This window comes from Camarhynchus parvulus, unplaced genomic scaffold (assembly GCF_901933205.1).
Source record: "Camarhynchus parvulus unplaced genomic scaffold, STF_HiC, whole genome shotgun sequence".
In the NCBI taxonomy this organism is placed as follows: Eukaryota; Metazoa; Chordata; class Aves; order Passeriformes; family Thraupidae; genus Camarhynchus; species Camarhynchus parvulus.
In genome coordinates, this window is record NW_022148259.1 from 257,751 (window position 1) to 285,067 (window position 27,317).

Below are 27,317 nucleotides of genomic sequence, written 5' to 3' on the forward strand. Positions count from 1 at the left end.
TGGCACTCCTGCGCATGCGCCATGAGCCGCTCTACCCCGCTAGTCCTCCCGCCTCTATGGTCACGTGAAGGGGGTGTGTCCCGCTCTTTTCCAAGCGCGGGAAGCCGTGAGGGGAAAGGGGCGGAGCGACGAAAATTAAATCTCCGTGAGATTAATTACGCCTAATTAAGCTTTAGAGGAGTAATTAAATAAGATTTGGCGTTAATTAAGAGCGAGACGAGGCGGTTTAGGCGGTTTATTGGCGCGGGGGGAGCCTCCCAGTGCTCCCAGTTCAGCCCAGTAAGCGGCCGTACTCGGCCAGGGCCGAGGATTTCTTCACTCCGTCCCAGATTCGAGCGGCGTAATGGAACCTGCACCAGTATGGACCAGTTTGGACCAGTTTGGGCCGGAACAGGTTAAGAAATGCCCTCCCAGTTACTCCCAGTTGACTCCCAGGTGCCCCCAAATTTCCTCCCAGTTTATCCCAGTTCCTCCCAATCCCCTCCCAGTCCCTCCCAGTATAAACCAGTAACCCCAAATCCCCTCCCAGTATAACCCAGTCCATCCCAATCCCCTCCCAGTCCCTCCCAGTATAAACCAGTAACCCCAAATCCCCCTTTAACCCTTTCCCAGCTGCTCCCAGTCCAACCCAGTGCCCCCCAATCCCCTCCCAGTTCCCTCCAATCCCCTCCCAGTATAAACCAGTAACCCCAAACCCCCTCCCAGTGCCCCCGAAGCCCCTCCCAGTATAAACCAGTAACCCCAAATCCCCCTTTAACCCTTTCTCAGTCCCTCCCAGTCCCTCCCAGTTCCCTCCAGTCCCCTCCCAGTATAAACCAGTAACCCCAAACCCCCTCCCAGTGCCCCCGAAGCCCCTCCCAGTATAAACCAGTAAACCTAAACCCCCTCCCAGTGCCCCCAAACCCCCTCCCAGTACAAACCAGTAACCCCAAATCCCCCTTTAACCCTTTCCCAGTCCCTCCCAGTATAACCCAGTGACCCCAAACCCCCTCCCAGTATAACCCAGTCCATCCCAATCCCTCCCAGTCCCTCCCAGTATAAACCAGTGCCCCCAAATCCCCTCCCAGTAGCCCCAAACCCCCTCCCAGTACAAACCAGTAACCCCAAATCCCCCTTTAACCCTTTCCCAGCCGCTCCCAGTCCAACCCAGTGTGCCCCAATCCCCTCCCAGTATAACCCAGTGACTCCAAACCCCCTCCCAGTCCCTCCCAGTCCCCTCCCAGTCCCTCCCAGTATAAACCAGTAAGCCCAAATCCCCCTTTAACCCTTTCCCAGCCGCTCCCAGTCCCTCCCAGCGCCCCCAAAGCCCCTCCCAGTATAACCCAGTGCCCCCAAACCCCCTCCCAGTCCATCCCAATCCCCTCCCAGTATAAACCAGTAACCCCAAACCCCCATTTAACCCTTTCTCAGTCCCTCCCAGTCCCTCCCAGTGCCCCCAAAGCCCCTCCCAGTATAACCCAGTGACCCCCAATCCCCTCCCAGTCTCCTCCCAGTCCCTCCCAGTGCCCTCAAATCCCCTCCCAGTCCTCCCAATCCTCCCAGTCCCTCCCAGTACAAACCAGTGCCCCCAAATCCCCCTTTAACCCTTTCCCAGCCCCTCCCAGTCCCTCCCAGTTCCCTCCAGTCCCCTCCCAGTATAACCCAGCGCCCCCAAAGCCCCTCCCAGTATAAGGCAGTGCCCCCAGAGCCCCTCCCAGTGGCTCCCAGTCTCACCAGTTGCGCTCGGTGAGCAGGCTGTGGGATAACTGGGACCGCGCCGCCGCCAGGACCCTCCCCCTGAGCCGGGCCAGGAGCCCCCCGAGCCCCCCCCGGCCCCGGAACGGGGGCAGGGCGGGGAACAGCGCCCCTCCCCCACCTGCGGGAACGCCGGCCGCACTGGTTAGAGTGGTTTATAATGGTTTATACTGGTTTGTAATAGTTATAATGGTTTGTACTGGTTTGTAATAGTCATAAGGGTTTGTACTGGTTACAATGGTTTATAATGGTTTATAATGGTTTATAATGGCTTGTAATAGTTATAATGGTCTATAACGGTTTGTACTGGTTTGTAATAGTTATAATGGTTTGTACTGGTTACAATGGTTTATAATGGTTTATAATGGTTTATACTGGTTTGTAATAGTTATAATGGTTTGTACTGGTTATAATAGTTTATAATGGTTTGTACTGGTTTGTACTGGTTATAATGGTTTATAATGGTTTATAATGGTTTATAATGGCTTGTAATAGTTATAATGGTCTATAATGGTTTGTACTGGTTTGTAATAGTTATAATGGTTTGTACTGGTTACAATGGTTTATAATGGTTTATAATGGTTTGTAATGGTTTATACTGGTTTGTAATGGTTTATACTGGTTTGTAATAGTTATAATGGTTTGTACTGGTTAGAATGGTTTATAATGGTTTATAATGGTTTGTAATAGTTATAATGGTCTATAATGGTTTGTACTGGTTTGTACTGGTTATAATAGTTTGTACTGGTTACAATGGTTTGTACTGGTTTGTACTGGTTATAATGGTTTATAATGGTTTATAATGGTTTATAATGGTTTATAATGGCTTGTAATAGTTATAATGGTCTATAATGGTTTGTACTGGTTTGTACTGGTTATAATGGTTTGCACTGGTTATAATGGTTTATAATGGTTTGTACTGGTTTGTACTGGTTACAATGGTTTATAATGGTTATAATGGTTTATAATGGTTTATAATGGTTTGTACTGTTTATAATAGTTTATAATGGTTTGTACTGGTTTGAACTGGTTATAATGGTTTGTACTGGTTTGTAATAGTTATAATGGTTTTAATGGTTTGTACTGGTTTGTACTGGTTATAATGGTTTGTGCTGGTTATAATGGTTTGGTTTGTACTGGTTATAATGGTTTATACTAGGATATAACTGGTTATAATGGTTTGCACTGGTTTGTACTGGTTATAATGGTTTATAATGGTTCTGGTTTGTACTGGTTATAATGATTTGTACTGGTTTGTACTGGTTATAATGGTTTGTACTGGTTTCTAATGGTTATAATCGTTATAATGGTTTATAATGGTCTGTACTGGTTTATACTGGTTTATACCGGTCTGTACTGGCCTGTACTGGTTTATACTGATTTATACTGGCCTGTACTGGTCTGTCCTGGTTTATACTGGTCTGTACCGGTCCATACTAGTTTATACTGGTCTGTCCTGGTTTATACTAGTTTGTACTGGTCTGTCCTGGTCTGTCCTGGTTTGTCCTGGTCTGCACTGGTTTATATCGGTCTGTACTGGTTTATACCAGTTTATACTGGTTTGTACTGGTCCGTACTGGTCCATACTGGTTTATACTGGTTTATACTGGTCCGTACTGGTCTCACCTCGGGGCAGGGCGTCCTCGGGCTCCTCCTCCAGGGGCGGCAGCAGGAACAGATTGACCTCGGGCTCGGGGGGGGCGCCGGGGGGCAGCTCCCGCATGGACAGGGAGCCTGACAGGGCCCAAAGGGGCCAAATTCAGCCCAAATGCACCCAAAATCAGCCCAAATTCACCCAAAATTCACCCAAAATCAGCCCAAATTCAGCCCAAATTCACCCAAAATCAGCCCAAAATCAGCCCAAAATTCACCCAAAATTCACCCCAAAATTCACCCAAATTCACCCAAAATTCACCCAAATTCACCCAAAATCAGCCCAAATTCACCCAAAATTCACCCAAAATTCACCCAAAATCCACCCCAAAATTCACCCAAAATCAGCCCAAATTCACCCAAAATTCACCCAAAATTCAGCCCAAAATCAGCCCAAAATTCACCCAAAATTCACCCCAAAATTCACCCAAATTCAGCCAAAATTCACCCAAAATCAGCCCAAAATTCAGCCCAAAATCAGCCCAAATTCAGCCCAAAATTCAGCCCAAAATTCACCCAAAATCACCCCAAAATTCAGCCAAAATTCACCCAAAATCAGCCCAAAATTCACCCAAAATTCACCCAAAATTCAGCCCAAAATTCAGCCCAAATGCACCCAAATTCAGCCCAAATTCACCCAAAATTCAGCCCAAATTCAGCCCAAAATTCAACCAAATTCAGCCCAAATTCAGCCCAAATTCAGCCCAAATTCAGCCCAAATTCAGCCCAAATTCACCCAAAATTCACCCAAAATCCACCCCAAAATTCACCCAAAATTCACCCCAAAATTCAGCCCAAATTCACCCAAAATTCAGCCCAAATTCAGCCCAAAATTCAGCCCAAAATTCACCCCAAATCACCCCAAAATTCACCCCAAAATCAGCCCAAAATCACTCCAAAATCAGCCCAAATTCACCCCAAATCACCCCAAAATTCAGCCCAAATTCAGCCCAAATTCACCCAAATTCAGCCCAAATTCACCCAAATTCAGCCCAAATTCAGCCCAAAATTCACCCCAAATCACCCCAAAATTCACCCCAAATTCAGCCCAAAATTCACCCCAAATCACCCCAAAATTCAGCCCAAATTCACCCAAATTCAGCCCAAATTCAGCCCAAATTCACCCAAAATTCAGCCCAAATTCACCCCAAAATTCACCCAAAATTCAGCCCAAATTCAGCCCAAAATTCAGCCCAAAATCAGCCCAAATTCACCCAAAATTCAGCCCAAAATTCACCCAAAATTCACCCCAAAATTCACCCAAATTCAGCCAAAATTCACCCAAAATCACCCCAAAATTCAGCCAAAATTCACCCAAAATCAGCCCAAAATTCACCCAAAATTCACCCAAAATTCAGCCCAAAATTCAGCCCAAATGCACCCAAATTCAGCCCAAATTCACCCAAAATTCAGCCCAAATTCAGCCCAAAATTCAACCAAATTCAGCCCAAATTCAGCCCAAATTCACCCAAAAATCACCCCAAAAATCAGCCCAAATTCAGCCCAAATTCACCCAAAATTCACCCAAAATCCACCCCAAAATTCACCCAAAATTCACCCCAAAATTCAGCCCAAATTCACCCAAAATTCAGCCCAAATTCAGCCCAAAATTCAGCCCAAAATTCACCCCAAATCACCCCAAAATTCACCCCAAAATCAGCCCAAAATCACCCCAAAATCAGCCCAAATTCACCCCAAATCACCCCAAAATTCAGCCCAAATTCAGCCCAAATTCACCCAAATTCAGCCCAAATTCAGCCCAAAATTCACCCCAAATCACCCCAAAATTCACCCCAAATTCAGCCCAAAATTCACCCCAAATCACCCCAAAATTCAGCCCAAATTCACCCAAATTCAGCCCAAATTCAGCCCAAATTCACCCAAAATTCAGCCCAAATTCACCCCAAAATTCAGCCCAAATTCAGCCCAAATTCAGCCCAAATTCACCCCAAATTCAGCCCAAATTCACCCCAAAATTCACCCAAAATTCAGCCCAAATTCAGCGCAAAATTCACCCAAATTCAGCCCAAAATCACCCAAAATTCACCCAAAATCAGCCCAAATTCAGCCCAAAATCAGCCCAAATTCAGCCCAAAATTCACCCAAAATCAGCCCAAAATTCAGCCCAAATTCAGCCCAAAATTCACCCAAAATTCACCCAAAATCAGCCCAAATTCAGCCCAAATTCACCCCAAATTCAGCCCAAATTCAGCCCAAAATTCACCCAAAATTCACCCAAAATCAGCCCAAAATTCAGCCCAAAACCAGCTCTGAATATCCCTGAAGTTGGCCCAAAATTCACCCCAAAATCAGCCTAAAATTCACCCCGAAATGGCCAAAATTTATCCTAAAATCAGCCCAAAATTCGCCCTAAAAAAGACAAAATTCAGCCCAAAATCAGTCTAAAATTAACCCAAAATTCACCCTAAAATGGACAAAATTCACCCCTAAATTCGCCCCAAAATGGCCAAAATTTATCCTAAAATCCGCCCAAAATTCACCCTAAAAAAGACAAAATTCAGCCCAAAATTCATCCTAAAATTACCCCAAAATCACCTCAAAATCAGCCCAAATTCACCCCGAAATCAGCCTAAAATTCAGCCCCAAATATCCCTAAAATTGTCCCAAAATTCACTCCAAAATGCCCTCAAATCCCCCCCAAAATCCCAAATTCCACCTGGGACCCCCAAATTTGCCCAAAATCCCCCGAATTTGCCCAAAATCTCCCGAATTTTCCCCAAAATCGCCCAAAATTTCCCGCAAAATCACCCAAAATTTCCCCCAAAATCACCCCAAAATCAGCCCAAAATAGTCCCAAAATTCACCCCAAAATGGCCAAAGTTCACCCCAAAATCCCCCAAAATCCCCTCAAATCCCCCCCAAAATCCCAAATCCCATCTGGGACCCCCAAACTCCACCTGGGACCCCCAAATTTGCCCAAAATCCCCCAAATTTCCCCCAAAGTCAGCCCAAAATATCCCTAAAATTCCCTTTAAAATTCACCCCAAAACGGCCAAAATTCACCTCAAATCCCCCCAAAATCCCCTCAAATCTCCCCCCAAATCCCCCCAGAGCCCCAAACTCCACCTGGGACCCCCAAATTTGCCCAAAATTCCCCGAATTTCCCCCAAAATCTCCCGAATTTCCCCCAAAATCGCCCCAAATTCAGCCCAAAATTCCCTTTAAAATTCACCCCAAAATGGGCAAAATTCACCCCAAAATCCCCCAAAATCTCCCCCAAAATTCCCCCCAAAGCCCCAAACTCCACCTGGGACCCCCAAATTTGCCCAAAATCTCCCAAATTTCCCCCAAAATCGCCCCAAAATCACCCCAAAATATCCCTAAAATTGTCCCAAAATTCACCCCAAAATCCCCCAAAATCCGCTCAAATCCTCCCCAAAATCCCAAATCCCATCTGGGACCCCCCAAACTCCACCTGGGACCCCCAAATTTGCCCAAAATCGCCCGAATTTCCCCCAAAATGCCCCAAATTTCCCCCCCAAAATCAGCCCAAAATTCCCTTTAAAATTCACCCCAAAATGGCCAAAATTCACCCCAAAATCCCCCAAAATCCCCTGAAATCTCCCCCCAAATCCCCCCAACGCCCCAAGCTCCACCTGGGACCCCCAAATTTGCCCATAATCCCCCGAATTTGCTCCAAAATCGCCCCAAAACCAGCCCAAAAATCAGCCTAAAATTCACCCCAAAATGGGCAAAATTCACCCCAAAATCCCCGAAAATCCCCCCCAAAGTCCCCAAATCCCACCTGGGACCCCCCAAACTCCACCTGGGACCCCCGAATTTGCCCCAAATCGCCCGAATTTGCCCCAAATCGCCCGAATTTGCCCCAGAATCACCGCGGTACTTGAGGCGCGAGTGCGCCATCAGGCGGCCGAGCACGCGCTGCATCTGCCCCAGGCGGCGCGGCGAGAAACACTCGGGGGGAGCGCGGGTTTGCACGAACACTGCCGGGAAAGGAGGGGTTAATTGGGGTTAATTGGGGTTAATTGGGGTTAATGACACGGCTGGGCACGGCTGGGGAGCGAAAATTGGGGGAAAATTGGTGAAAATTTGGGGTTTTTGGGGTGAAAATTGGGGATTTTGGGGAGAGAAACGCTCGGGGGGGAAGCGCGGGTTTGCACAAATAGTGGCGGGAAACCAAGGGTTAATTGGGGTTAATTGGGGTTAATTAGGGTTAATGACACACCTGGGCACAGCTAGGGAGCGAAAATTGGGGGAAAATCGGTGAAAATTTGGGGGTTTTGGGGTGAAAATTGGGGATTTTGGGGAGAGAAACGCTCGGGGGGGAAGCGCGGGGTTTGCACAAATAGTGGCGGGAAACCAAGGGTTAATTGGGGTTAATTGGGGTTAATTGGGGTTAATGAGACAGCTGGGAAACTCTGGGAAGTGAAAATTGGGTGAAAATCGTGGAAATTTGGGGTTTTTGGGGTGAAAATTGGGGATTTTGGGCACATCTTGGGGGGGTGAAACGCTCAGGGGGAGCGCGGGTTTGCACGAACACTGCCGGGAAATGAGGGGTTAATTGGGGTTAATTAGGGTTAATTGGGGTTAATGACACACCTGGGCACAGCTAGGGAGAGAAAATTGGGGGAAAATCGGTGAAAATTTGGGGTTTTTGGGGTGAAAATTGGGGATTTTGGGGAGAGAAACGCTCGGGGGGGAAGCGCAGGTTTGCACGAATAGTGGCGGGAAACCAAGGGTTAATTGGGGTTAATTAGGGTTAATTGACGTTAATTAAAAACCTGAGCATGGCTGGGGAGCAAAAATTGGGTGAAAATTGGGAAATTTGGGGTTTTTGGGGAGAAAATTGGGGATTTTGGGCACATCTGGGAGGGGAGAAACACTCGGGGGAGCTGGGGTTTGCACGAAAACTGCCGGGAAATGAGGGGTTAATTGGGGTTAATTGGGGTTAATTGGGGTTAATGACACACCTGGGCACGGCTGGGGAGCGAAAATTGGGGGAAAATCGGTGAAAATTTGGGGTTTTTGGGGTGAAAATTGGGGATTTTGGGGAGAGAAACGCTCCGGGGGGGAAGCGCGGGTTTGCACGAATAGTGCCGGGAAATGAAGGGTTAATTGGGGTTAATTGGGGTTAATTGGGGTTAATGACACAGCTGGGAGGTGAAAATTGGGTGAAAATCGTGGAAATTTGGGGTTTTTGGGGTGAAAATTGGGGATTTTGGGCACATCTTGGGGGGGTGAAACGCTCGGGGGGAGCGCGGGTTTGCACGAACACTGCCGGGAAAGGAGGGGTTAATTGGGGTTAATTGGGGTTAATTGGGGTTAATTGGGGTTAATGACACAGCTGGGAGGTGAAAATTGGGTGAAAATCGGTGAAAATTTGGGGTTTTTGGGGTGAAAATTGGGGATTTTGGGTCAGATCTAAAGGCTCAAAATCTCCAGGTTCATTTATATTTTAATTATTTGTCGGTTAATTATCTATAAATTAATTATCCCTGGGTTAATTAATGACTCACTCAGGTGTGGATCAGAATCCTTAAAATCAAATTTTGGGGAATTTTTGGCGGAATTTGCAGGAAATTTTGGGGGAATTTCGGGTGAAGACTTTAAGCTCAGGACCCATAATTAATTTATAGGTAATTAATTATTTCGGGGTTAATTAATGACTCACTCAGGTGCGGGTCAGGACCCATAAAATCAAATTTGTGGGGAATTTTGGGGGGATTTTTGGGAAAATTTTGGGGAATTTTGAGGGAATTTTGAGGGAATTTTGGGAGAGGATTTTTAGGCTCAAGACCCTTAATTAATTTATAGATAATTAATTATCTCGGGGTTAATTAATTACTCACCCAGGTGTGGATCAGGACCCATAAAATCAAATTTTGGGGGAATTTTGGGGGAATTTCCAGGAAATTTTGGGAAAATTTCGGGTGAAGTCTTTAAGCTCAGGACCCATAATTAACGTACAGCTAATTAATTATCCCGGGGTTAATTAATGACTCACCCAGGTGTGGATAAGGACCCATAAAATCAAATTTTGTGGGGAATTTTGGGGGGATTTTTGGGAAATTTTGAGGGAATTTTGGGGAATTTCGGGAGAGGATTTCAGCCTCAGGACCCATAATTAGCGCACAGCTAATTAATGATCCCGGGGTTAATTAATGACTCACCCAGGTGCGGGTAATACTCCGAGGGCTCCTCGGGCCCGGCCCCGCTCGAGTCGTGGCTCCGCGACGGCGTCGGCGGCTTCACCATCTCGGCCGTCTGCAGGAACCTGCGGCGCGCGCGGGGCACGTGTGGGGCTGGGGCAGTTATTGGGGGTGTGGGGCACTTATTGGGGCAGTTAATGAGGGGTGGGGCAATTGTGGGGGGCAGTTATTGGGGGTTTGGGGCAGTTATTGGGGGTGTGTGCGGTTGGGGCAGTTATTGGGGGTGGGGCAGTTATTGGGGCAGTTAATGGGGGTGTGGGGCAGTTATTGGGGCAGTTAATGGGGGTGTGGGGCAGTTATTGGGGGGTCTGGGGCAATTGGGGGGTGGGGCAGTTATTGGGGCAGTTAATGGGGGTGTGGGGCAATTGTGGGGGGATGGGGCAGTTATTGGGGCAGCGTTATTGGGGGGTGTGGGGCAGTTATACGGGTTTGGGGTAGTTATTGGGGTTTGGGGCAGGTGTGGGGCAGGTGTGGGGCAGTTATTGGGGCAAGTATTGGGGGTTTGGGGCAATTGTGGGGGCAGTTATTGGGGTTTGGGGCAGTTATTGGGGCAGTTATTGGGGTTTTGGGGCAGGTGTGGGGCAGTTATTGGGGGTTTGGGGCAATTGTGGGGGCAGTTATTGGGGTTTGGGGCAGTTATTGGGGCAGTTATTGGGGTTTGGGGCAGTTATAGGGGGTGTGGAGGCAGTTATTGGGGGGTTTGGGGCAGTTATTGGGGCAGTTACTGGGGTTTGGGGCAGGTGTGGGGGGTGGGGCAATTGTGGGGGGGTGTGGGGCATTCATTGGGGGTTTGGGGCAGTTATTGGGGCAATTTTGCGGGATTGGGGCAGTTATTGGGGCAGTTATTGGGGTTTGGGGCAATTATGGGTGATTTTTGTGCCATTTTTGCGCCATTTTTGTGCCATTTGTTATGTCATTTTTGTGCCACTTTTGGGTCATTTTTGTGCCATTTTTGGTGTCAATTGTGTGCCATTTTTGCACCATTTTTCTGCCATTTTTGGGTGATTTTTGTTCCAATTTTGTTCCATTTTTGCACCATTTTTGGGTGATTTTTGTGCCGTTTTTGTGCCATTTTTGTGCCATTTTTGGGTGATTTTGTTCCATTTTTGTGCCATTTTTGGGTGCCATTTTTGTGCCATTTTTGTGCCATTTTTGCACCATTTTTGGGGTGATTTTTGTGCCATTTTTGTGCCGTTTTTGTGCCATTTTTGGGTGATTTTTGTGCCATTTTTGTGCCATTTTTGTGCCATTTTTTGGGTGATTTTTGTGCCAAATTTGTTCCATTTTTGTGCCATTTTTCTGCCGTTTTTGTTCCGTTTTTGTGCCATTTTTTGAGTGATTTTTGTGCCGTTTTTGTGCCATTTTTGGGGTGATTTTTGTGCCATTTTTGTGCCATTTTTGTGCCGTTTTTATGCCATTTTTGGGTGATTTTTGTGCCATTTTTGTGCCGTTTTTGTGCCGTTTTTGTGCCGTTTTTGGGGTGATTTCCGCCCGTTTTGCGTCACCTGTAGAGCCCCAGGTCGGTGAACCAATCCTGCACCAGCAGCACCACGTGGCACACGGTGAACAGGAAGGCGGCGATCTGCAGCGACTGCATCGGCAGAAATTAGCATAAATTAGCATAAACACATCCTCATTAACACAACCAACCCCTCATTAGCATAATTAGCCCCTCCCTCACCTGGGTCTCCACGTAGGCGTGGGGCAGAGCGAACTCGGGCGGAAGTTTCCGGTCGTTGTTGATCAGGTGATCCAGGTGGGCGGGGCTTAGGATGGGCTGGGGGCGTGGCCAAGAGGGTTTGGCTCAGTGAGGCCACGCCCATGCAATCTAAGTGGGCGGGGCTTAGGATGGGCTGGGGGCGTGGCCAAGAGGTGCGAGGTTGGTAATGCCATGCCCATGTGACCCCAGGTGGGCGGGGCTTAGGATGGGCTAAGGGGCGTGGCCAAGAAGGTTGGGAGTCTGAGGCCACGCCCACATGCCAAATATGGTAATGAGGGGGCGGGGAAATGGGTTTAATGAGGGGGCGGTTGGGGTGTAGTAATTATGGTAATTGGGGTAATTATGATAATTGAGTAAATTATGGTAATTAGCATAATTATGGTAATTGGGGTAAGCGGGATGATTAATATTAATGTAATTAAAATCATTGGGGTAATTGCAATTAGGGTAATTGTAATTGGGGTAATTACAGTAATTGGGGTAATTACAGTAATTGGGGTAATTACGGTAATTAAGGTAATTGCAATAATTAGGGCAATTAGAGTAATTGTAATTACAGTAATTACAGTAATTAGGGTAATTATGGTAATTAAGGTAATTGTAGTAATTAAGGTAATTACTACAATTGGGGCAATTAGGGTAATTGTAATTGGGGTAATTACGGTAATTGGGATAATTACGGTAATTGGGGCAATTACGGTAATTAAGGTAATTATAATTAGAGTAATTACAGTAACTGGGATAATTACAGTAATTAAGGTAATTACAATAATTGGGGTAATTAGGGTAATTGTAATTGAGGTAATTACAGTAATTAGGGTAATTATGGTAATTGGGGTAATTATAATTGGGGTAATTACAGTAACTAGGGTAATTAGAGTAATTAAGGCAATTACAATAATTGGCATAATTATGCTAATTGAAGTAATTAACTTAATCCATAAAATCAACGTTAATTATGATCCAAATGAAGCTAATTAGGCACAATTAGGGTATCCCCATGTAATCAATGCTACTTATGGACCAATTAAAGCTAATTAAGAGCAATTAAGACATTTTTAAGGTACTTTTAGCCTAATTAGCACCATTAATTAAACAATTAACCTTAATTAACCACAAACAATGAACTTTTGGGCTAGTGGTTGGTATTTGCAATGCTATTAATGCAAATTAACAGCAATTAAAGGCAGAAAACAACGAACAACAGACAGCTAAGGGTTAATTAGGGTTAATTAGGGTTAATTGGGGTTAATTGGGGTTAATTACCTGTGTGTCCAGGAACAGCACGCGCTCCTGGGTGATGAACAGGTCGATGCCCCCGGTCTGGGCCCCGCCCCTCTCGCGCAGCTCGGGCGGCTGCGGCCGGAACACGAACGAGCTGAAACCGGTACGGACCAGTTTGAACCGGTATGGACCGGTACGGACCAGTTTGAACCGGTATGGACCAGTTTAAACCAGTACGGACCAGTATGGACCAGTATGGACCGGTATGGACCAGTACAGACCAGTTTGAACCAGTATGGACCAGTATGGACCAGTATGGACCAGTATGGACCGGTATAGACCGGTATGGACCAGTATGGACCAGTTTAAACCAGTATGGACCAGTACGGACCAGTATAAACCACTATGGACCAGTTTAAACCAGTATGGACCAGTACGGACCAGTATGAACCGGTATGGACCAGTATGGACCAGTATGGACCAGTATGGACCAGTTTAAACCAGTATGGACCAGTACGGACCGGTATGGACCAGTATGGACCAGTATGGACCAGTACGGACCAGTATGGACCAGTATAAACCAGTATGGACCGGTACGGACCAGTATAAACCAGTATGGACCAGTATGGACCAGTATAAACCAGTATGGACCAGTATAAACCAGTATGGACCGGTACGGACCAGTACGGACCAGTATGGACCAGTATGGACCGCTATAAACCAGTATGGATCAGTTTAAACCAGTACGGACCAGTATAAACCAGTATGGACCAGTAACCCATCCCAGAGCCATCCCAGTAACCCCTAAACCCCTCCCAGTCCCTCCCAGTACAAACCAGTAACCCCAAATCCCCTTTTAACCCTTTCCCAGTATAAACCAGTATAACCCAGTATAACCCAGTATGAACCCGTACCGCGGGTCCTCCTCGGGCTGGTTGCCGGCCAGCAGCGACATCACCGTGGATTTCCCGGTGCCCTGCAGCCCCAGCGCTCCCACCACCAGCACGTCCGTCTGCTCCAGCAGGAACTGGGACGGACTGGGAGTCACTGGGAGGGCCCTGGCCCCGCCCCGAGCCACGCCCACCCCGCCAAACCCCGCCCCCGTGTTCTCAGGGGAGGGGGGGGGGGGGGGGGGGGGGGGGGCCCCCCCCCCCAAGCACCCACCAAACCCCCACAGCATAGGCAGTATGAACTGGGACAGACTGGGAGTCACTGGGAGGGCCCTGGCCCCGCCCACCCCACCAAACCCCGCCCACAGCATGTCCAGTAGGAACTGGGAGTTACTGGGAGGGCCCTGGCCCCGCCCCTCCCCATCCCAGGCCACACCCAGCCCAATAAACCCCGCCCACAGCATGTCGAGTATGAACTGGGAGTCACTTGGAGGGCCCTGGCCACGCCCCAAGCCACGCCCACCACATTAAGCCCCGCCTGCAGCACATCCAAAACAAACTGGGAGATACTGGGAGGGTCCCAAGCTCCGCCCACCCCACTAAACCCCGCCCCCAGCACAAACCGGGAGTTGGTCCCAAGCCCCGCCCATCCCACTAAACCCCGCCCCCAGCACAAACTGGGCGTGACTGGAAGCGCCCTGGCCCCACCCACCCCACTAAACCCCACCCCCAGCATCAACTGGGACATATAGGGAAACCTCTTGGCCCCGCCCCCCGGCGCCAAGCCCTGCCCACCTCGAGGGCGCTGTCGCACCAGTTCATCTGCTCGTCCACCAGTTTGATGCTGGTTTTCATCTTCTCGGGCGCCGCCAGCCGGGCCTGCGCCTGGGCAGCTGGGGGAGGGGCCAAGGGGGGACACGCCCACTTGGGGGACACGCCCACCAGGCAGGAAAACCCACCCCTTTTTTAGTAATTAGCATAAAAGCGGACACACCCCCCAAGAGAGTGCGTGTTTTAGCGCCATGATTGAATTGAGATGCTGGTTTGGCTCCGCCCATAAGTTGTGGCCACGCCCACAATGATGACACCCAGCAGTGGCCACACCCCCAGCTCAAACCACGCCCATTTTGTCCACCCAATCCCCTTGACTGTTATCATTTAGCCTCACCCACAAACTGTGACCACACCCACCATGACCACCCCAACAGTGGCCACACCCCCACACCAAACCACGCCCATTTTTGTCCAATCCCCTTGATTTTCATTCTTTAGCCCCACCCACAAGCTGTAACCACACCCCAATGACCACACCCACTTGTAGCCACACCCCCAAGCCAAACCCCGCCCCTTTTGTCCACCCAATCCCCTTGACCCTCATCATTTAGCCCCGCCCACTCAATAAACCCCACCCATTTTGGCTCCTCCCACATCCCACTGCATGGCCACGCCCCTGAAAGCCACGCCCACTCACGGTCCAGCGCGGCGGGCGGGGCCAAGCCCCGGCTGTGCAGTTGATAGACAGGCTGGGTGGGGCGTGGCCCCTCCCTCTCGGTGGGCGGGGCCTGCTGTGGCCCTTCCCCTGTTCCTGCCGAAGCTCCGCCCCCTCCCCGCCCCTCCTCCCCCCACGCTTTCATCAGCACGATGGGCGGGGCCGGCGCGGGAGGGGGCGGGGCTTGTGCTGGCCCCGCCTTGGGGGCGGCCGGAGGCGGCTGCTGCTGAAGGAAATGGGAAATGACGTCATGGGACGTGGCCACACCCACTTTTAGGAGTGGCCACGCCCCCCAGGCTCACCCGTTCTGCCGGGGGCTTGGCCAGGATGATTGGCGTCTTTTGCAAGGGCCCCGCTGGCTCCTCCCCCAGCTCCTGTGGGCGGGGCAATCTCAATGAGGCCACGCCCACCACATGCTGAACCCATCTAAGCCACGCCCCCACTTCAAGCCCCACCCTATGCCTCTGCTGTCAATCATTCCCAAGCCACACCCTCACTGTGTGCTGTTGTCAATCATTTCCAAGCCCCGCCCTTCCCATAATCCACGGGCAATGCACATACTGTCAATCAGCCAGAAGCCCCGCCCCCACATCAGTGTCAATCAATCCCGAGCCCTGCCCCACTCCCCACACAACCACTGTCAATCAATCCCAAGTCCCACCCCAAACTCACACAGATGCTGTCAATCAATCCCAAGCCCTGCCCCAACCCCACACAACCACTGTCAATCATCCCCAATCCCCGCCCCACTCCCCACACATCCACTGTCAATCATCCCAAATCCCCGCCCCACTCCCCACACAACCGCTATCAATCATTCCCAAGCCCCACCCCCTTAGCCCCGCCCACCCTCCTCTCTCCGCCTCCCTCCGGTTCCTTCTCTCGGTTCCAGCAGCGGCGCCGCGCGCCGGGGGCGGGGCTCTGCCCTGAGTCCGACATGGCGGCGGCGGCACCGGGGCGGCTCCGGGCCCCGAGCGGCTCCCGGGGACGGCCCGGAGGCTCCTGAGGGGTCCCGGACGGTCTTGAGGGCTCCCGGAGGCTTCTGAGGGGCTCCCGGAGGCTCCTGAGGGGTCCCGCAGGTTCCTGAGGGGATCCCGCAGGGACTTGAGGGGTTCCTGAGGGGTCCCAAAGGCTCCTGAGGGGGTCCCGGCGAGGCCCCGAGCGGCTCTTGGGGAGGTTTTTCCTGGACCCGGGGAGGTTTTTGGGGTTCCCGGAGAGGTTTTTAGGGTCCCGGGGAGGTTTTTAGGGATCCCGGGGAGGTTTTAGTGGCTCCGGGAGCCCCTGAGGGCTCCTGAGGCCGCTTCCGGTTCCTTTCCCGCTGCTCCCGCCCGCGCGCGCGGCCTGAGGGGAAAGGGGGGGGCGTGGCCTGAGATGGCCGCGCGCGCATGCGCGGAGCCGGGGACGGCGTCAAAAGAAGCTCAAAAAATTCCCGAAAACCCAAAAAATCCCCCCCGAAACTTCCCCCCCCAAATCCCAAAAATTTCCCTTCAAAACCGCCCAAAATCCCAAAAATTTTATTTTTAAATATCTCCCAAAAATTCCTTTAAAAAATCCACAATAAAGCGCCAAGTGTTCCCTTTAAAAACCCCCAAAAATTCCTATAATATCCCCTCAGAAGTACCAAAATTTCTCTTTAAAAACCCCCCAAAAATCCCTAAAAAATCGCGAAAAAAAGCGCCAAAAGTCCTTTAAAAAATCCCCCAAAATCCCCCAAAAAATCTCGATAAATTCAGCAAAATATTCCAAAATTTCCTTTTTAAAAATCCCAAAAAAAACCCTCCGGGTGTTCAGGCCACGCCCCCATCTATTCAACAATACGGGAGTGGGCGTGGCTTACGCGCGCCATTACGTCATTTTTATTGCTTTGTAGGCGTGGCGTCGCGGCCGGCATTACGTCACCGGGTAAACGGAGCGGTGTGGGCGTGGTTTCCGGAGAAGGGGGCGTGGCCTGGGGGCAATGGCGGCGCTGCGCGTTCTCGTGGGGGTGAAGCGCGTCATTGACTTCGCCGTCAAGGTAAGGGCACAGCTGGGCACAGCTGGGCACATCTGGGCACACCTGGGCACACCTGGGCACACCTGGGCACCCCTAAACCCCCGCCTGGCACCTCCCGGCGAGCCCCAAAATCCCGACATTTGAGGGTTTTTTGGAGCGGTTTTGGGGGTTTTGGGCATAGGGGAAGGGCACTCACCTGGGCACACCTGGGCACCCCAAAACCCCTCTAAAAAATCCTAAAAAATCCAAAAAAAATTCCCAAAAAACCCCCAAAAATCCCCAAAAATCCAAATAAAATCCCCAAAAAATCAAAATAAAATCCCCAAACCCGGGAACATTTAGGGACTGCGGGTTGGGCACTCACCTGGGCACACCTGGGCACCCCAAACCCCCCAAAAATCCCCAACAACCCTCGAAAAAATCCCCAAAAAATCCAAATAAAAATCCAAAAAAAATCCCAAAAATTCAAAATAAAATCCCAAAAAATCCCCAAAAATCCAAATAAAATCCCCAAAAAATCAAAATAAAATCCCAAAACCCGGGAACATTTAGGGTCTGGGGGTTGGGCACTCACCTGGGCACACCTGGGCAACCCAAACCCCCAAAAAAACCTCCAAAAATCCCCAAAAAAAAAAATCCCAAAAAATCCAAATAAAAAATAAAAAATCCCAAAAAATTCAAAAATACAATAACCCCAAAAATCTCCAAAAAATCCAAAAATCCAAATCCCCAAAAATCAAAATAAAAATCCCAAAACCCGGAAAATATACGTCTGGGGACTGGGCATTCACTTGGGCACACCTGGGCACCCCAAACCCCCCAAAAAATCCTCTAAAAATCAAAAAAAATCCCAAAAAAATCCCCAAAAATTCCCCAAAAAATCCAAATAAAATCCCCAAAAACCCTCGAAAAAAAACCCAAAAAATCCAAATAAAAACCCCAAAAGTCCCCAAAAAATCCAAATAAAAACCCCAAAAAATCCCTAAAAAATCCCTAAAAAATCCAAATAAAAATCCAAAAAAATCCCTAAAAAACCCAAAAAAATCCCAAAAAATCCCAAAAATCCCCAAAAAATCCCAAGAAATCCCCAAAAAAACCCCCAAAAAATCCAAATAAAAGTCCCTAAAAAATCCCAAAAAATCCCCAAAAAATCCCTAAAAAATCCAAATAAAAAATCCCAAAAAATCCCAAAAACCCCAAAAAATCCCAAAAAAATCCCCAAAAAATCCCAAAAATCCCCAAAAAATCCCCAAAAATCCAAATAAAAATCCCAAAAAATCCCCAAAAAATCCCCAAAAAATCCAAATAAAAATCCCAAAAAAAACCAAAAAATCCCCAAAAAAACCCCAAAAAAATCCCTAAAAAGTCCCCAGAATATCCCCAAAAAATCCCCAAAAAATCCCCAAAAAATCCAAATAAAAATCCCCAAAAAATCCCAAAAAATCCCAAAAAAACCCAAAAAACCCCAAAAAATCCCAAAAATCCCCAAAAAATCCCTAAAAAATCCAAATAAAAACCCCAAAAACCCTCGAAAAAAATCCCCAAAAAAATCCCAAAAACCCTCGAAAAAAAATCCAAAAAATCAGAATAAAAACCACAAAAAATCCCCAAAAAATCCCTAAAAAATCCAAATAAAATCCCCAAAACCCCCAAAAAAATCCCAAAAATCCAAATAAAATCCCGCAAAAATCCCCAAAAATCAAATAAAAATCCCCAAAAAATCCCTAAAAAATCCAAATAAAAATCCCAAAAAAATCCCAAAAAAACCCCAAAAAATCCCAAAAAACCCCAAAAAACCCCCAAAAAATCCCCCAAAAATCCAAATAAAATCCCCAAAACCCCCGAAAAAATCCAAAAATCAGAATAAAATCCCCAAAAAATCCCTAAAAAATCCAAATAAAAATGCCAAAAAAATCCCTAAAAATCCAAATAAAAATCCCAAAAAATCCCCAAAAATCCCTAAAAAATCCAAATAAAAATCCCAAAAAATCCGCAAAATATCCCAAAAAAATCCCCAAAAAATCCAAAAAAACCCCAAAAAAATCCCAAAAAATCCCTAAAAATTCCCCCAAAATATCCCAAAAAAATCCCAAAAAATCCCCAAAAAATCCCCAAAAAATCCAAATAAAAACCCCAAAAACCCTCGGAAAAAATCCCAAAAAATCCAAATAAAAACCCCAAAAATCCCCAAAAAGCCCCCAAAGTTGCAGATTTTGCCCCAATGTCCGTGTGGGCGCCAGGTGCGGGTGGCGCCGGGCGGCGGCGCCGTGCACACGCAGGGCGTGAAGCACTCGCTGAACCCTGAGCCAATCCCAAAAAATCCCCAAAAAATCCACATAAAATCCCCAAAAACCCTCGGAAAAAATCCCAAAAAATCCAAATAAAGATCCCAAAATTCCCCAAAAAATCCCCAAAAAAATCCCAAAAAATTCACAAAAAAACCCCAAAAACATCGCAAAAAAAATCCCAAAAAATCCCCAAAAATTCCCCCAAAAATCCAAATAAAAATCCCAAAAAATCCCAAAAAAATCCCAAAAAATCCCCAAAAAATCCCTAAAAAATCCAAATAAAAATCCCAAAAAATCCCCAAAAAATCCCCAAAAAACCCCCAAAAAACTCCCTAAAAATCCCCAAAAAATCCCCCAAAAATCCAAATAAAATCCCCAAAAACCCTCGAAAAAAATCCTAAAAAATCAGAATAAAATCCCCAAAAAATCCCTAAAAAATCCAAATAAAAATGCCAAAAAATCCCTAAAAATCCAAATAAAAATCCCAAAAAATCCCCAAAAATCCCTAAAAAATCCAAAAAAAATCCCAAAAATCCGCAAAATATCCCAAAAAAATCCCCAAAAATCCAAAAACCCCAAAAAATCCCAAAAAAATCCCAAAAAATCCCCAAAATATCCCAAAAAATCCCAAAAAATCCCCAAAAAATCCCCAAAAAATCCAAATAAAAATCCCAAAAAATCCCAAAAAATCCCCAAAAATCCAAATAAAAACCCCAAAAAAATCCCCAAAAAGCCCCCAAAGTTGCAGATTTGGCCCCAATGTCCGTGTGGGCGGCAGGTGCGGGTGGCGCCGGGCGGCGGCGCCGTGCACACGCAGGGCGTGAAGCACTCGCTGAACCCTGAACCAATCCCAAAAAATCCCCAAAAAATCCACATAAAATCCCCAAAAACCCTCGAAAAAAATCCCCAAAAAAACCCCAAAAACCCTCGAAAAAAAATCCAAAAAATCAGAATAAAAACCACAAAAAATCCCCAAAAAATCCCTAAAAAATCCAAATAAAATCCCCAAAAACCCTCGAAAAAAATCCCAAAAAATCCAAATAAAATCCCCAAAAAATCCCAAAAATCCAAATAAAAATCCCCAAAAAATCCCTAAAAAATCCAAATAAAAATCCCAAAAAATCCCAAAAAAACCCCAAAAAATCCCAAAAACCCCAAAAATCCCCAAAAATTCCCCCAAAAATCCAAATAAAATCCCCAAAAACCCCCGAAAAAAATCCTAAAAAATCAGAATAAAATCCCCAAAAAATCCCTAAAAAATCCAAATAAAAATGCCAAAAAAATCCCTAAAAATCCAAATAAAAATCCCAAAAAATCCCCAAAAATCCCTAAAAAATCCAAATAAAAATCCCAAAAAATCCGCAAAATATCCCAAAAAAATCCCCAAAAAATCCAAAAAAACCCCAAAAAAATCCCAAAAAATCCCTAAAAATTCCCCCAAAATATCCCAAAAAAATCCCAAAAATCCCCAAAAATCCCCAAAAATCCAAATAAAAATCCCAAAATATCCCAAAAAATCCCAAAAATCCCCAAAAAATCCCCAAAAATCCGAATAAAAAATCCCAAAAATCCCAAAAATCCCCCAAAAATCCAAATAAAAACCCCAAAAAAATCCCCAAAAAGCCCCCAAAGTTGCAGATTTGGCCCCAATGTCCGTGTGGGCGGCAGGTGCGGGTGGCGCCGGGCGGCGGCGCCGTGCACACGCAGGGCGTGAAGCACTCGCTGAACCCTGAACCAATCCCAAAAAATCCCCAAAAAATCCAAATAAAATCCCCAAAAAACCCTCGAAAAAATCCCCAAAAAATCCCAAAACCCTCGAAAAAAAATCCAAAAAATCAGAATAAAAACCACAAAAAATCCCCAAAAAATCCCTAAAAAACCAAATAAAATCCCCAAAACCCCCCAAAAACCCAAAAAATCCAAATAAAATCCCCAAAAAATCCCAAAAAATCCAAATAAAAATCCCCAAAAATCCCTAAAAAATCCAAATAAAAATCCCAAAAAATCCCAAAAAATCCCAAAAAATCCCCAAAAATCCCCAAGAAGCCCCCAAAGTTGCAGATTTTGTCCGTGTGGGCAGGTGGCTGGGTGGGGCGCCGTGGCGGGGCGGGTGCACGCAGGGCGGAGAAGCACTCGCTGAACCCGTTCTGCGAGATCGCCCTGGAGGAGGCGGTGCGGCTGCGCGAGGCCGGCGCCGCCGCCGAGGTCATCGCCGCCAGCCTGGGCACCAAGGCCAGCCAGGTGAGGCGGGCACGCACCCGGGCACGGCTGGGAGGGTGAGAATTGGGGGGAAAACGGTGAAAGTTTGGTGAAAATCGGGTGAAAAATGGGGTTTTAAGGGGGAAATTTGGGGGTTTGGGCACAGCTGGGGGCACAGAAATGGGGGAAAACGGTGAAAATTGGGTGAAAATCGATGGAAATTTGGGGTTTTTGGGGGAAATTTGGGGGTTTGGGCACAGCTGGGCACACCTGAGGGGCACCTGGGCACACATGAGGGTACCTGGGCACACCTTGGAGGGTGAAAATTGGGTGAAAAACTGGTGAAAATTTGGCAAAAATTGGGTGAAAAATGGTGGAAAAATGGGGTTTTTAGGGGGTTTTGGGGCAAATTTGGGGGTTTGGGCACACCTGGGCACACCTGGGGGCACAAAAATGGGGAAAACCGGTGAAAATTGGGTGAAAATCAGGTGGAAAATTGGGTTTTTGGAGGGAAAATTGGGAATTGGGCACAGCTGGGCACAGCTGGGCACACCGTGGGGGTGAAAATTGGGGGAAAAACGGTGAAAAAATGGGGTTTTTATGCGGTTTTTGGGGGGAAAATTGGGGTTTGGGCACAGCTGGGCACACCTGGGGGAACAAAAATGGCAAAATTTGGGAGGAAACGGTGAAAATTGGGTGAAAATCGATGGAAATTTGGGGTTTTTGGAGGGAAAATTGGGGGTTTGGGCACAGCTGGGCACACCTGGGGGAACAAAAATGGCAAAATTTGGGAGGAAACGGTGAAAATTGGGTGAAAATCGATGGAAATTTGGGGTTTTTGGAGGGAAAATTGGGGATTTGGGCACACCTGGGAGGGCGAAAATTGGGGGAAAAACGGTGAAAATTTGGCAAAAATTGGGTGAAAATCAGGTGAAAAATGGTGAAAAAATGGGGTTTTTAGGGGTTTGGGGGGCAAATTTGGGGGTTTGGGCACAGCTGGAGGCACAAAAATGGGGAAAAACGGCAAAAATTGGGTGAAAATCAGGTGAAAAATGGGGTTTTTAGGGGCAAAATTGGGGTGGTTTTGGGGGCAGTTTTGGTCAATTTTTGGGGCATTTCTTGGGTATTTTTGGGGTAATTTTGGGATTTTTTGGAGGTAATTTTGGGGCATTTTTGGGGCATTTTTTGGGGTAATTTTGGAGCATTTTTGGGGTGTTTTGGGGGTATTTTTGGGGTAATTTGGGGATTGTAGAGAGTTATTTTTGGGGCATTTTTAGGGGGTAATTTTGGAGCACTTTTTTTTGTATTTTTGGGTTTTTTTGGGGGTGATTTTGGGATTTTTTGGAGGAATTTTTGGAGCATTTTTTGGGCTGGTTTTGGGGATTTTTTGGGTATTTTTGGTCCATTTTTAACCCTTTCTCTCCCACACGAGACCCTCTGCCCCACCCGGGCCACAGGCACTGACCGGGGCTGATTTTGGGTTAATTTTTGTGGAATTTTTTTGTCGTTTTTGGGGTAATTTTGATCCATTTCTTGGGTTATTTTTTCGGCTGGTTTCGGTCCATTTTTAACCCTTTCCTCCCCGCAGGGAGACCCTCCGAACCGCACTGTCCGTGGCTGATTTTGGGTTAATTTTGGGGTTATTTTTTTGGGGATTTTTTGGGGGGTAATTTAAAGCCGTTTTTTGGGGTATTTCAGGATATTTTAACCCTTTCCCTCCCGCAGGAGACCCTGCGCACGGCGCTGGCCATGGGCGCTGACCGGGCCGTGCTGGCCGAGCTGGCCGAGGGCGCGGCCGCCGGGCCCCGGGAGGTGGCCACGGCCCTGGCAGCGCTGGTGCAGAAACTGCAACCGCAGCTGGTGCTGCTGGGCAAGCAGGTGAGACCCTATCGATCCCCGATAGACCCCGATAAACTCCTATTGATCCCCTGTTGATCGGTTCTGTCCCCTGCCCAGGCCATCGATGATGATTGCAACCAGACCGGGCAGCTCCTGGCCGCCATGTTGGACTGGCCGCAGGTAGGCCGCGCGCGGGGCACCACGGGATACATCCCCCCTCATGGGGGATAAATCCCAGAGTTCCTTGCGGTAATGGGGGATATATCCCGACATTCCTTGCGGCAAAGGGGGGGATAAATCCCGGCATTCTTTGCGGTAAATGCAGAGATAAATCCCGGCATTACTCGCGGTAAATGGGGGATAAATCACAGTAGTATTCGCGGTAAAAAGGGGGATAAATCCCGGCATTCTTTGCGGTAAATGCGGAGATAAATCCCGGCTTTCCTTGTGGTAAATGGAGGGATAAATCACAGTATTCTTCGCGGTAAAAAGGGGGATAAATCCCGTCATAATTCGCTGTAAATGGGGGGATAAATCCCGGCATTCCTCGCTGTAAGTGGGGGGATAAATCCCGGCATTCCTCGCTGTAAATGGGGGATAAATCCCGGCATTCCTCGCGGTAAATGGGGAGATAAATCCCGTCACTCCTTGCAGTAAAAGGAGGGATAAATCCCGTCGTGCATCGCGGTGGTGGAGGATTGTGGGATACATTCACCCCTAAACCGTGGGGTGTTGTGGGATACATTCACCCTAATATCGCGGAGCATTTTGGGATATATTCACCCCAATGTCGCGAGGGATTGTGGGATATATTCACCCCAATATCGCGAGGGATTGTGGGATATATTCACCCCAATGTCGCGGAGCACTGTGGGATATATTCACCCCAATATCGCGGGGATTGTGGGATATATTCCCCCCAAGGCCTGTGAAAATGGGCGGGGGGCCCGGCCCATACCGGGATTCTCCCAGTTCATCCCGGCCGGTTCCCAGCCCATACTGGGAAGGTTTCCCCGGTCCGAACTGGTCCGAACTGGTCTCCCGCAGGGCACGTTCGCCTCGCGGGTGCAGCTGGAGGCCGGGGCCGTGCTGGTGGAGCGCGAGGTGGACGGCGGCCTGGAGACGCTGCGGCTGCGGCTGCCGGCCGTGCTCACGGCGGACCTGAGGCTCAACGAGCCCCGCTACGCCACCCTGCCCAACATCATGGTGAGCAGCGGGACCCCCACATCCCGGGGGGACCCCCAAATCCCGGGGGGACCCCCAAATCCCCGGGGGACCCCGAAATTCCCCGAGAAATTCCGCAAAACCCCCGGAATGCCGCAAAAGTTCCCATAGCGGCCAATGGGGGTAGACCTGTTGTCCGGAATGATTGGGGTTCCCCTTTTTCCCTTAATCCCCCCCGTAAAATTTACAGAAAAACTCTCAAATCCCTCGTAAAAATCACAGAAAAATCCGTTAAAGAATCGCCCCAAATTAAAAAAAATAATCTCTCAACATTGCTGAAAAATTCCCTAAGAGTTCTTTTATAATTCTCTAAAAAAATCCCCCAAAATTCCAAGAATTTAGCAAAAAAATTCCGCCAAAAATCGTTCAAAATTGAAAAAAAAGTTCCCCCAAAAAAATTTTTTAAAAATCCCAAAGAGTCCCCAAAAAAATCCCCTAAAACCGCCAGAAAATCTAAATAAAATTCTCTAAATATCCAGAAAAAAAATCCAATAAAATCTCCCCTAAAATCTTGAAAAATGTCCAATAAAATTCTCCAAAAATGCTGAGAAAATTCTGATAAAATCCCCAAAATATTCTGATAAAAGAATCCTCAAAATGTCCCCAAAAATTGCTCAAAGAATTCCAAAAATATCTCCAAAAAAATCCTCAAGAATTTCTGAAAAGTCCCCCAAAAATCCTACAAAAAAATCCTCAAAGAATCCCCCCAAAATCCCGAAAAAATTCTCAAAAAATCCCCCAAAAATCCTAAAAGAAATCCCAAAATATCCCTAAAAAATCTGAAAAAAACCACGAAAAATCCTCGTAAAATCCTCAAAAAATCCTAAAAAAAATCCCAAAACATCCTTAAAAAAACTGAAAAAAACCAAGAGAAATCCTCGTAAAATCCTCAAAAAATTCTCCAAAAAATCCTAAAAAAAATCCTAAAAAAAATCCCAAAACATCCCTAAAAAATCTGAAAAAGACCACGAAAAATCCTCATAAAATCCTCAAAAAATCTCCCCAAAATCCTAAAAATATCCCAAAATACCCCTAAAAAATCTGAAAAAAACCACAAAAAATCCGAAATGAAACCCAAAAAATCCTAAAAAAAATTCTAAAAAAATTCCCCCAAATACCCCTAAAAAATCTGAAAAAAACCATGAAAAATCCTTATAAAAATCTTCAAAAAAGTCTCAAAAAAATCCCAAAAAAAATCCTAAAAAAATCCCAAAATACCCCTAAAAAACCTGAAAAAAAACCACGAAAAATCGTTATAAAATCCTCAACAAATTCTCCAAAAAATCCCTCAAAAAATCCTAAAAAAATCCCTAAAAAAATCTGAAAAAAACCACGAAAAATCCTTGTAAAATCCTCAAAAAATCCCCCAAAAAATCCTAAAAAAAATCCTAAAAAAATCCTAAAAAAAATCCCAAAACATCCTTAAAAAAACTGAAAAAAACCACGAAAAATCCTCATAAAATCCTCAAAAAATCCCCCAAAAAATCCTAAAAAAAATCCCAAAACACCCCTAAAAAACCTGAAAAAAACCACGAAAAATCCTCGTCAAATCCTCAAAAAACCCCGAATAAAACCCCAAAAAATCCCCAAAAAATTCCTAAAGAATCCCCGAATTAATCCGAGAAGTTGCCAATAAATTCCCCTGAAACTCTCTCGCTTTTGCTTTGCGCAGAAGGCCAAGAAGAAGCCCCTGGAGGTGCTGCCGGCGGCCGAGCTGGGCGTCGCCGCGGGGCCGCCCCGGCTGAAGGTGCTGCAGGTGCGGGAGCCGCCGCCCAGGGCCGGGGGCGAGAGGGTGGAGAGCGTGGAGAGCCTGCTGGGGAAACTGAGGCACGCCGGCCGCATCTGACACACCAGTGCCTCCCAGTTCATCCCAGTATAACCCAGTAACCCCCCAGTGCCATCCCTGCTCTGTCCCAGTTCATCCCAGTTTGTCCCAGTGCTGTACGGGGTGGAGAATCTGCTGGGGAAACTGAGGCACGCCGGCCGCATCTGACACCCCAGTGCCTCCCAGTTCATCCCAGTATAACCCAGTTCATCCCAGTAACCCCCCAGTGCCTCCCAGTTCATCCCAGTTCATCCCAGTAACCCCCCAGGGCCATCCCTGGTCTGTCCCAGTTCATCCCAGTTTGTCCCAGTCCCCTATTGGGGATAGAGCGTGGAGAGCCTGCTGGGGAAACTGAGGCACGCCGGCCGCATCTGACACCCCAGTGCCTCCCAGTTCATCCCAGTTCATCCCAGTAACCCCCCAGTGCCATCCCAGTTCGTCCCAGTTTGTCCCAGTCCCCTATTGGGGATAGAGCGTGGAGAGCCTGCTGGGGAAACTGAGGCACGCCGGCCGCATCTGACACCCCAGTGCCTCCCAGTTCATCCCAGTTCATCCCAGTAACCCCAGCCATCCCAGTGTCTCCCAGTTCATCCCAGTTTGTCCCAGTGCTGTACGGGGTGGAGAATCTGCTGGGGAACAGCACGCCGCCGCATCTGAGACACCAGTCTCCCACTCATCCAGTATACGTGCCTCCCTGCTGTCTCGTTCCCAGTTTGTGTTATTGTAGAGGTGAGTGACACGCCACACACCAGTCTCTCCGTTAACACTTACTCATCTCGTTATCAGTCCCCAGTCCATCCAGTTTCCGTGTCAGTATGGGGTAGAGCGTGGAGGTGTGGGGGCACGCGCGCATCTGACACCCCAGTGCCTCCCAGTTCATCCCAGTATAACCCAGTAACCCCCAGTGCCATCCCTGCCTGTCCCAGTTCATCCCAGTTTGTCCCAGTTTGTCCCAGTGCTGTATGGGGGGGGAGTGTAGAGAACTGCTGGGGAAACTGAGGCACGCCGGCCGCATCTGACACCCCAGTGCCTCCCAGTTCATCCCAGT

General features: G+C 47.6%; 2 protein-coding genes across 5 annotated transcripts; one reads left to right on the forward strand and one right to left on the reverse strand.

Moving 5' to 3' along the window:
• Positions 1 to 221: 221 nt before the first annotated feature.
• Positions 222 to 15,986, reverse strand: SMG9 (SMG9 nonsense mediated mRNA decay factor). 3 transcript variants are annotated; one of them, XM_030970088.1, is made up of 13 exons: positions 15,769 to 15,986; positions 15,204 to 15,275; positions 14,884 to 15,127; positions 14,208 to 14,305; positions 13,437 to 13,549; positions 12,565 to 12,676; positions 11,260 to 11,355; positions 11,084 to 11,169; positions 9,540 to 9,643; positions 7,245 to 7,352; positions 3,361 to 3,468; positions 1,714 to 1,855; positions 222 to 350 (listed from the first exon to the last, which is right to left on the reverse strand). In XM_030970088.1, exons 1-13 carry the CDS (start codon positions 15,838 to 15,840, stop codon positions 272 to 274), a joined length of 1,434 nt encoding a protein of 477 aa, XP_030825948.1. In that variant the 5' UTR covers positions 15,841 to 15,986; the 3' UTR covers positions 222 to 271. The 3 variants fall into 3 exon arrangements, with proteins under 3 accessions (XP_030825948.1, XP_030825947.1, XP_030825946.1); XM_030970087.1 differs by having other exon boundaries at positions 14,884 to 15,124; positions 15,751 to 15,986; XM_030970086.1 differs by having other exon boundaries at positions 15,751 to 15,986.
• ETFB (electron transfer flavoprotein subunit beta) lies at positions 15,831 to 26,851 on the forward strand. 2 transcript variants are annotated; one of them, XM_030970090.1, is made up of 9 exons: positions 15,831 to 15,980; positions 16,772 to 16,915; positions 19,135 to 19,178; positions 21,309 to 21,423; positions 23,107 to 23,259; positions 23,338 to 23,400; positions 24,268 to 24,426; positions 26,117 to 26,308; positions 26,466 to 26,851. In XM_030970090.1, exons 2-8 carry the CDS (start codon positions 16,859 to 16,861, stop codon positions 26,288 to 26,290), a joined length of 765 nt encoding a protein of 254 aa, XP_030825950.1. In that variant the 5' UTR covers positions 15,831 to 15,980; positions 16,772 to 16,858; the 3' UTR covers positions 26,291 to 26,308; positions 26,466 to 26,851. The 2 variants fall into 2 exon arrangements, with proteins under 2 accessions (XP_030825950.1, XP_030825949.1); XM_030970089.1 differs by having other exon boundaries at positions 15,834 to 15,980; positions 19,135 to 19,184; positions 21,315 to 21,423.
• The last annotated feature ends 466 nt before the right edge of the window (positions 26,852 to 27,317 follow it).